Below are 10,652 nucleotides of genomic sequence, written 5' to 3' on the forward strand. Positions count from 1 at the left end.
CGCAGTAGAAAAGAATTTTAACATCATGATTAATTACATTAAACTTCCCATAAAACAATACTCAAGATTAAGGAATTAATTTATTCCACTAAACATCCAATAGGTAACTTTTACTATCTACTTCAAAATAGTCTTTAAATACAAACACCTTAATAATGGAAGTGGCTATAAACATAGCAGAATTTATTATTTATAACATACAATTAATTTGATCTAACAACTAATTCGATGTGTGTTTGCTTTATGATTAAATACTAGCTTTGTGTATTTGTTTATGGCAAAGTGTTACTATTAAAAAATATTTTTGTGGCAACACTAACTTCTTATGAGTAGTCAGTGTCAAATAGTTCGTGACTCCCAAAGTGGCCAAAAAGTGTACAACCCCCAATCTATTATTAAAAGAAAGTCGTGTTAGTTACTCCACTTATAACTCAAGAACGGCTGAACCGATTTAGCTGAAAATTGTCAGGGAGGTAGTTTAGAGCCAGGAGAAGGACATAGGATACTTTTTATCCCGTTCGAAATAAAAAAAAAGTCTGCTTATTTATTGCCATTAAGGCGGAACAAAGTTCGCCGGGTCAGCTAGTTTGTAATAAAGACGTGTGGAAAACTGTTTGGCTATAGATCGTTTCATCCACCAAGACGCGCCCCACCATTCTTCCGCTAATGTTTTAGTGTTATCGGTACACGCTAAATTATGCACACGCACACTACAATAATGACGCTCGGATTGCTCGGATTAAACTCCCCGCACCCCGTGCTTCCCTCGACCTAAAATTGGTGGAGCGTGTCTTCGTGGATGAAACCACAGAATAATAATAAGTAATACGTACAGAAGTTTTACTTCGCGAAGGTACCTATTTAAAAAAAATTATGCTCANCTATAGCATGAATTATCATGAATAATATTAACTACTTATTTACCTCTCAGTGTCTTGAGGCTAGAGATGAAACGGATAGTAGTTTGGCCGGATACCGGATACCGGATATCCGGCCAGCTGCTAGGCCGGATAGCCGGATATCCGGCGGCCGGATAGTTGGCCCATTGTCTCGTTGCATGTCGTGACGAGTTTAGCGCCGCACAGGTGCTTCGAACGCGATCAGTGGGTCTATTAGTAGACTAGACTAGTCACACTTTTCGAAAATCGAATCAGTCCGAATAGAATGTCAGATTTTGCCACTTGTCTAGGGGGCAGATAAATTCGGGCGATTTCGGTTGCCTTCGTGAGTGTGTGATTCGTTTACTTGCTGCGTAATCTGACCGAACTGCATCATCATGACATCAGACCATCAGTGAAAAATGATCGCCTATTTTATTTGGCAATATTTTTACTTAACATACAGGGTGGCCTATTTTATTTGGCAATATTTTTACTTAACATACAGGGTGGCCAAAACAGGGAGGTCTAAAAGAAAAATTTAGATTCCTTACATCAAGGTGTATCTAAATCACCCCCATGTGTAGGTATAATACGATTTTGCTTAGTTTAGGAGATAGAGTTAATTTTGTGATATTTTAAAATTCTATGACCTAGTAGGGTTTAAAAATTTTTATCTTTATTTTGGGTTGATTTTTCTCAGATTTCTTTTTTTTACAGATTCGTTATTAATTGCAGATATTTGAAAAAATAATCACTCTCCTATCTTTCATGCAAGATACAAAAGTTTTGCTAGAAACATTAAAATTATGCTTTTAGCAGAACACTGTCAAACTTTCAACTTAAAAGTTTAAGTAAAAAAAAAATTACTTCCATAGGTTCAAAACCATTTCAAAAACTGCGCCGTTTCCTGAACATTCATAATAATACAAAAAAACATGTACTTAATGGGCCACTATTTCCTGTAATCGCTCCACTAAAGTAGTAAGTCGGAGATTCCGTTACATGTTTCCTTTCTTAGAGTGAATTAATATTGGGAATCCTATTATTTCGGAATAATATTTTTTTTTACTTAAACTTTTAAGTTGAAAATTTGTTAGTGTTCTGCTAAATGCATAATTTTAATGTTTCTATCAAAACTTTTGTATCTTGCATCAGAGATAGGAAGGTGATTATTTTTTTCAAATATCTGCAATTAATAACGAATCTGTCAAAAAAAAAGAAATCTGAGAAAAATCAACCCAAAAATAAGATAATTTTTTTTAAAGCCTACTAGGTCATAGAATTTTAAAATATCACAAAAACTCTATCTCCTAAACTAAGCAAAATCGTATAATACACATGGGGGTGATTTAGATACACCTTGATGTAAGGAATCTAATTTTTTCTTTTAGACCTCACTGTTTTGGCCACCCTGTATATTTACTATTTATGTATTCGTCATTAGAGTGAATAGCCCAGAAAAAGAAATTAGTTTTTTTAAGGGCCTTAATATATGGCTTTTTGTAACTTTCTTTTTGGACTTTAAATAAAAGCCGTCATTATTATAAGCCATTTTATTGATGTTTACCTCTAAGATTAAAGTATTTCATTTCATTCATAGGAAATTGTTGTAGTTTTTTAATATTCGGTATCCGGCCGGATAGTGAGTTACTATCCGGTATCCGGCCGGATAGTAAATTTAGGCCGGATATCCGGCCTACCGGATAGTTGCCGGATATCCGTTTCATCTCTACTTGAGGCAACTTAAAAAAGTACATTCTGTGTTTTTATTATTATTTAGGCAGTTAAATACTCCACAGTATTTATTACACCATTTTCTTTATTTTCTTCCATCATACACAAGAATACGCGTGCGTGAGTCAATGTTCGCTCGTATGTGAGGCCTTGTCGAATAGTATCCTGTAGGTGGGCCATCGTGCGTGTTTTGTTTTCGATGTAAACTCGCGGAGATGAACAGGCCTGATGAAACAATCTATACTTTGGGTGTCATGAATTATTTGACGCTGACTGTTACCTACTAAAACTGTGAAATGTATATTTTATTAACATACATTTTTGTCATGGTATGATACTTTCAATTTCTTTCTACCTCGTTATTAATTTTTTTTTTGCGTTTAGAGTCGCATCTCAAACTAATTTGAAAATTATAAATAACTTGAAAAAATCGAACTGCCTAAGGCGGGAATTGAACCCACGACCTTCCGCTTGCCGGGCGACTGCTCTTCCAACTGAGCTACTTAGACACTGGATGAACCCGTCGAAATTTTCAAGTGTAATACGCTGTTACGGCCAGCGTTTGTTTCATCAATGTTAAGTATACCTACCCTACATCTAAAAATTTTTTCAAGTTATTTATAATTTTCAAATTCTTTCTACCTCATCAATACCAAGTACGAGTATATTTTAAAATAGTACCGCAAAATTAGCTATCATAAAACACAATTGTGATTTAAAATTTTAATGCCTAATATAACTTAATACTTATACTACCCCCTATATTTATCCCATTTTTGTTCATTCTAATCAAATCAAAGCATCAATTTGTACATAAAGGATTTTATACATTACTTTGAACTACTGTTTCAATGATAAAATGCATTCACAATACTTAACGTTCATAATTTATTAATAAATAAGCAATTCATTAATTAAGGCTTGCAATCGCTATTTGATTAAGGCAAATCCTATTCAAATCCATGGTTTCCTTCCCTAATAATTGTAACAGGAATTTAACGACCAATATATACATTTTCATTTGGAAAATCATTTTCAAATAATAAAAAATAAAGAAAACTATACCATTGTAAATAGCGTACGCGCACATTTTGTTTTCAGTCACTGGAAAAGTACCAAATTAACCACAAGTACCAAATTCTCCAGACTCTGCTTTGAAAACTAGCCTTGCATAGGGTCTGCTCAGTCATTGTGATTATTGTAGTTTCACAGGTCATTACATTGTTCTATATAACTTAAAAATAACCACCAACATCATAAGAATACCCCACCTCATATTGTCCCCGTGCCAACCAACATCATAAGAAAAGCCCACCTCATATAGTCCCCGTGCCAAATAAAATCTAAATAATAATCACAGAATCGGAACATAAAAGTACCTACTTACTACCGTATCATCAGTTATGTTCACAAGTATCATAGGGCTTTCTTAGCCAGCTTCTCGATGAAATTAGTCTGGATAAGGTCCGCTCTGAAAAAGAAGCAAAAATACATTTAAATATTTACAACTAACTTAACTAAATCTCCACATCACAACAAGGAAGGCTATCGTATAATTTGCGCACAGCATACGCAAATGAATTACATAAGTTTGTCTATTTGTGAAAAAGAGGAAAGGTTTAGAAGAGGTGAAGCATAAAATATGTACATACTCAGTGGTTTTTTCTTCAAAAAATATGTATAAATAAGAGAAACAATACCTAGTCTATAAATATTCTGAAATAGGTAGTAATAATCTAGTGCCTACTCACTAGTAATTTTCACCTAATATGATCTATGTGACGGTGCTACAACGTCAATCTTCACAAATATTTGTACATCAACTTATGTGTTTGTATTGGCCTACGTGTCTCTGTCTACATATACATTATGGTATTTACGGTTTTTCGGGCTCCGTCGACGTGCATTTCATACAAATGGAAGGCGCGATGTTTAGCGATCTTATTGCAATTAATTCATCTATTCGCGTCAATGGCGCTTGAAAAAAAGGTGGTTTGCATAGCGAGGTGCAAAAAATATTCAAGGATATTTATTTATTCTGCTATTCGCTAGTTATATTATTGGCAGGTAGCTAAAAGCTCATAATATAGGTCCCGTTATTTGATGTTTATTGTCCGTGATGCATATCTTTTCATAAAGGTTATTGTTTGTCGCCTGTCATCCGCTTTGCAATGGAGGGAAGTCGAACCTTAACTTCGAACTCCTATGTTCTTCTGATTAATTTCGTTGCGGGTCTAATTGCGGGACAGTTTAACATTCCCCCGGGACAAACTTGACCGTGACTAGTTGGGTTTTTATTGACGGTCAAGCTGTAGATCCTGGCTGCACAAGAGTTGCAGCGGTGTGAACGAGAGGTGGGAAAAGTCCCGTATTCGCTAGTTACTCACTTAGTGCTGGTGACGGTGGAGATAAGGTTGATGATATAACGAGGGCAGACGTCTTCATGCATGACCCGTGCGTGGAACAACAGTCCTTGGCACACGCAGTATAACAGCTCGACTAGCGGCCAGTGAGCCGGGATGGTGCCGTTGCGATAGCCCCATGAGCCGAGGATCTGTTGGGAATATCAATACAATATCAACAAATTGTGTCATCATCATCAGGTCATTTAATCACCACTGCAAAAGGCACATGAATGTTTTGTCCTAATTCTTCAGCACCAGCCCATATGTTGTCCCGAAGCGGTGGTAGGGAAAGCTATTTTTGAGACGTGTATAAGTGCCCTGGTCATCTTGGGCCTTACTGAATAAACATTTTTTTTTATTTGTTACATCTACAAGTACATTAAGGTTTCGCTACTTAAATTCATATTTTAATAGCTTTAAAATCAGTAAATAGATGGTTGATTTCACAAACTAGACTAAATATGTATGCAAATTGACTGCTGGCGTTAGGTCAGGTCACCTACCTTATACATACTCATCATAACTGTACATGTCATTCTGCATTTATCAAGTTAGCTTTATATAAATAAATACCTGGAATACATACCTGCAATGCAGAAGTAATCGGTCCTATTGAAATTGCTGTCGAAGGAGACGCCCTGAAGGCAGCCCCGGCGAGGAAACCCGCGGGCAGAGCGTATAGCGCGCTATCTCTGCCTTGCGACCGGCACAGCAGACACACTACTAACTGTAAACAAGTTATTTTCTTAATTATGATGCAGGTCAGAGACATAATTGCAAATATTCAAAGTCAAAGTCAAAGTCAAAATTTCTTTATTTGTTTAGACTAATAAACAGTTCTTACAAATCGTCATATGCTCTTAAGGAGCCTCTACATGTCTCATAATCTTTTTACCCTACCAGCGCTTCGAGACCAACATTTGGCAAGTGCTGAGAAGAAGCGCCGCAACAAACTCAGTCACCACTGTCTGCCGGTTAATATAAATAAATAAATAGAAATAGTAGTTTTCGATTCGACATTCGATTCAGGAGAAGGTCACTGAATTTACCATGCATTCTTGTATGGTGTATCATAAGAATGGGTATACAAGATTGCGTGGTATATTAAACAAGGTAGTGACGTGCTAATATTTGTACTTTAAAGTGTGAAAAGTACCTAGTTATTTATTTATTTTATTGGGCTATCACAATAAACAAAAACAATTAAGCCAAAGGTCTTTAGCTAACTGCTCCCACACAAACGATAAGTTCGAGAGTTCTGTTGCGATATCTTGTTCTCGTCAATGAATCTGTCGTTCTTCTTTGCAAAATATTTGCTAAACGTGCATGGGAACAAAATATTTGCACAGAACATGACATTCGTGCACATGTTTGTGACCGGTATATGAATGGACACACATGATTTGAAATAGATCATTTTCTAATTGATTGAAACGGAAATAAAAATCTTACCCTATAGATACCGATGTATCCACCGAAGAAGAGTCCCAGTTTCAAATGAGACATCTTCAGGGACTTTAAAGCTTTAGTCGGAGTCAGGATTTTGGGCAGGATGGTCCGGACTATCGTCATCGCACAGCCGACGCCGAACAGTTGGGCTGTCCCCTGAAACATTTTAAAGACTTAGTATCAACAATTTTTAGTAAAAATAATAGCTCTTGTTACAAATCCTTAAGCTTCAAGACGCTATTGTACCTATTTGCGCTCACCAGTGGCACTGGCGAGTAAGGTTCTGTCACTCGCTAGATAAAAGCAGTCTAATTTATTGGGTTTACTACGCACAGCTATTTACTTTGTGAATAAATAAAAACCTTCAATATATAATTAATGCAAGGTTCACTGTGAGGGCAGGCAGGACTTTTTCCTTCGATACCAGTCATTGGCTTTCCGACTTCTTTCGAAACTCGTGGTGGGGTGAAGAACCTTTAAAACAAATAAATTGCTATAAAGTAAGAAATTACAAATACAAATCTTCATAACATAGTTTCAGTAACACATACCAGAATAGTGGCGTCCGTTTCTCATTTTCTCTGTCAAGCCTGAGTAAATAGAAAAAGATGGCACTTCCCATCATAAAGATGAGTGTCTCTTTCCCAGGTGATCGCCGCAACCATCCCTTCATTTCTAATGTACGAAGCCAATATTCAAATACCTGTTAAAATTAAATCAGTTATTATAACTCCTTTTTGTTTTAGGGAGGAGCTTTGCCCTCTTATGAGTGCACACTGGCGGACTGCAAGCGTTGTCAAAGCGGAGCGGCCACGCTGCGAACACGCCGCGTGTGCGCGTCGAAGACGACGCGGCTGCGTGGCGAACACGTTGCGGACGCGCAACATTTCCGCCTTGAATGAGCAGCGTACGATACACTCGATAGAATGGATTTCGACTTGGAAATACACTGCTGTTAGCTTTGTTACTTCGAAGAAGGGGCTTCGATTGTATCCACGCTTCTCTCCGCGCCAAAATCTTTGCGCGTCCGCAACGTATTCACTGCACAGCCGCGACTACTTCGCCGCGTGTTCGCTGCGTGGCCGTTAGGCTTTGAATCTGCCAGTGTGGCCTGGCCCTTAGTGTCGTGTGCCAGACAGCTTACTGTTAACTTACCAAGTTTACAAAGAGGTTGGCCACTAACACTCTTCTATAAGGAGGTTCGAAGTAAACAGCTAGCCCACTAATGGTACAAGGCAACAAAACTGTAGTATAGTAGCTGAATTGACTGAAGAACAACTTCCTGTAAAGAAAATCAATCATTGACGATTATTTCTTGTAGTCTTCAATATGACATTATGTATGTCCTAGATGTTTAATATTTAACCCTTATTAAATATTATATTTATTACCTAAATATGCAGTTTAATGTGACAAATGAGCTTCCAACCGTCAATCCAAAAATGCCTGATTTGATATACATTTTTAGATGTTCAATCACATCTTTCTTTTTCAGCTTTTTACCTCTCATCAATATTTGGATCTGAAATAAAGTAAGTTACTTAATTATTTAAATAAAATCAGACCTGCAGAATATGTTATGAATATGGCTTTTTACTTCTGTGGAACAAATGCATACACTATTGATATCTATTCAAATATTCTAGGTTCCAGTAGGCCTCAAGGAGACTTCACCGGAGGTTTCACTAGACTTAAAATAGCTTTAATAACATATTGCATGGAATGTAATACATATATCGCAGGCTTTAAGCCATAAGGGTGTATAAGCAATACTAGGACTATTGCTCATATGCCCTTATGGCTTGAAGCCCACAATATGTAGTCAAATCAATAAGGAAAACCTAAGATAAAACAAAATAGGTCATCCATTTGATAGTAATATTGATTTTTAAATTATACATTGTTCTACATACCGTAATCAATAAGGTATTAGAATCTTATCTTGCTTGGATACAGATAACTAATCTATATCAATGGCTTATGGTGTCTCCCAGAGACTTTTTTGGTTGAATACTAATAAAATGGTTGATTTTATTACTAACAAAAACAATTTACAAGAGAGCAGCACATTACATGCATATTATTGTCCCTTACTCTCTCCATCTATTGACTGAAATGTATTTACTCCTAATCTTTTGACTACAAAAAATGTTTCTCAACAATTTGACCTGAATTACTGGTCTAATTATTTATGTAAATGTGAAAGTTTATGAATGTTTGTTACATAATGCATTCATGAACAGCTGAATAAGTGTAACTATTTTTCACTTAAATTTTGGATGTCCTAAACCTAATTGCCCTAGATACTAATGTGGTTACATCTTAAGAGTACAATTTATTAGTCATCACAAAAATAATATTAAATAATATTGATAGAAAGAACATTTTATATAAATCATATAAATTTATTCCATCAAGTCTAGCTTGAAACGATGGTACTTACGACATAAACCATGGCATAAAATTTGTAACTGCCTCTGATACAGCTCCATAGCATTGAACGAGTTCCATCGAGGCAAGTGTCGGTCCACGGATGTATAAGAGAACGACATTCACAACTGCTACAAGCTGTTTCAAACGCGAATTTGCTAGCCTCCACCATTGTATTATTAAGACCTTTTTTAACTTTCTTTCTTACAACGCAAAATAGGTACAAATACAAGATATCACAACACAGTGTTTGGAAGACAAATCTTCGATACCACTTAAGTTAAATGCATTACAAGCATTCGCATCTTCGGAATCCCGAATATTGTTAAATTTTGTAATGATATTATAAATTAAAATCGAAAAATGTGTCCGACTCTCTGTTCATAGTAATTGAGTTGACTGACAGATTTTTGACAGTTTTCGGCCACCACAATGACATTGACAATTCAAAAATTTTGTTTGATCTACTAAACTACTTCTGCGTATAATGTGTCTCACAAATTAGAGTAATGTTGATTGGAGTAGAATGGAGACGCTTTATGGCAAAAGTATATTTGACCATTTAGGCAGTACATTTTTATTTTTTATGTGAACATAAACATAAAGGGAGTTGTTGAGTTGAGACCTACAAGACGGTGTGAGACATTATGTTAATTCCGATTATTAACAACACTCTTTGACGCAAAAGTACGGTGCGATAATGCAGCAGAAAGCGCAGGCTACGAAAACTAGATACTTAATTGATTAATATAAATAAATATCCGTGAAGAATATTAATTAATAGGGGATAGGGTGCACAAGTGCATTATCATAGTGAGCGGCATGTTTTCAATAAACATGCCGTTTTAATCAATGATGACTTACTTTAAATGGTAGGTTTAAATAAGCTGAAAATTGTCTGCATCAGCAGAAGCTACATAATGTACTAAAATTGGCACTTACAAGGAATAATGGTGTAAAGAACTTAGCTGCTCCAATACCACACGAGGTGAACATCTTAAAGGAAGCATCGATACAGCCGCTAGCCCACGGATGCAGCAGCTCCGAACAAGGACACTCTCCAACTTTTGTGCTGTCCGTTAAAAGCTTACTAATTTCCACCATGTTTACTTTAATCTACTACGATTTTGTGCAATAAAGCTTTAATTTCAACTCAGTAAATATTTATTTTTATTCCTTTTCCACTTTTTAAATCATGACAAGACGAGAAGAGTCTCCTTGCCTCCAACAGCAAGTGAGTAAATTTAACAATGGAAGATAATATTAAAACATTTTCACAAATCCACAATGTGCGCCCGACCTGCGCTTATATTAAATGTTAACTACCTTATTTACCTACTCATCCATATTGCAAAAGTTAATCCATAGGTCATAATATCATCACAGAGGAGTGACAAGTTCAATTTATTTAACGAATACAATGGAAGTTGTAGGGTTGCCCAAAAAGTTAAACAACATAGAACAAAAAAATATTTCTAATAGGTATATGCTTTTGCTGCTGAATACTTACTTACTTGTCAGCAGTAAGAGGCCTACTTGATAGTTATTATCGTCCGATACCTACGTTTGTTTGAAGTACACGATGGTGTCCTGCAAGGATTATGCGGAGCGGACTCTTTCTAGCTACTATAATATACTAGACTATCTCGTTAAACAATCTTGTCACTTTATAGAAATCTTTTCACGCACACAATAAGTATTCGCTATTTAAAATGAAAACCATAAATAGAGCAGGCAAAATAACAAACAGTTC

At 36.0% G+C, this 10,652-nt stretch overlaps 1 protein-coding gene across 3 annotated transcripts; it reads right to left on the minus strand.

Moving 5' to 3' along the window:
- Window positions 1-3,725: 3,725 nt before the first annotated feature.
- LOC114358454 (transmembrane protein 135) lies at window positions 3,726-10,652 on the minus strand. Of its 3 annotated transcripts, none has more exons than XM_028312427.1 (9): window positions 10,436-10,652; window positions 7,861-7,991; window positions 7,625-7,751; window positions 7,021-7,172; window positions 6,832-6,943; window positions 6,473-6,625; window positions 5,607-5,747; window positions 5,003-5,169; window positions 3,726-4,086 (listed from the first exon to the last, which is right to left on the minus strand). In XM_028312427.1, exons 2-9 carry the CDS (start codon window positions 7,977-7,979, stop codon window positions 4,032-4,034), a joined length of 1,026 nt encoding a protein of 341 aa, XP_028168228.1. In that variant the 5' UTR covers window positions 7,980-7,991; window positions 10,436-10,652; the 3' UTR covers window positions 3,726-4,031. The 3 variants fall into 3 exon arrangements, with proteins under 3 accessions (XP_028168228.1, XP_028168226.1, XP_028168227.1); XM_028312425.1 differs by lacking the exon at window positions 10,436-10,652 and adding an exon at window positions 9,842-10,156; XM_028312426.1 differs by lacking the exon at window positions 10,436-10,652 and adding an exon at window positions 8,913-9,287.

The sequence above is a fragment of the Ostrinia furnacalis genome, unplaced genomic scaffold, assembly GCF_004193835.3.
Source record: "Ostrinia furnacalis isolate ACB-3 unplaced genomic scaffold, ASM419383v2 OfSCF3952, whole genome shotgun sequence".
Lineage (NCBI taxonomy): Eukaryota > Metazoa > Arthropoda > Insecta > Lepidoptera > Crambidae > Ostrinia > Ostrinia furnacalis.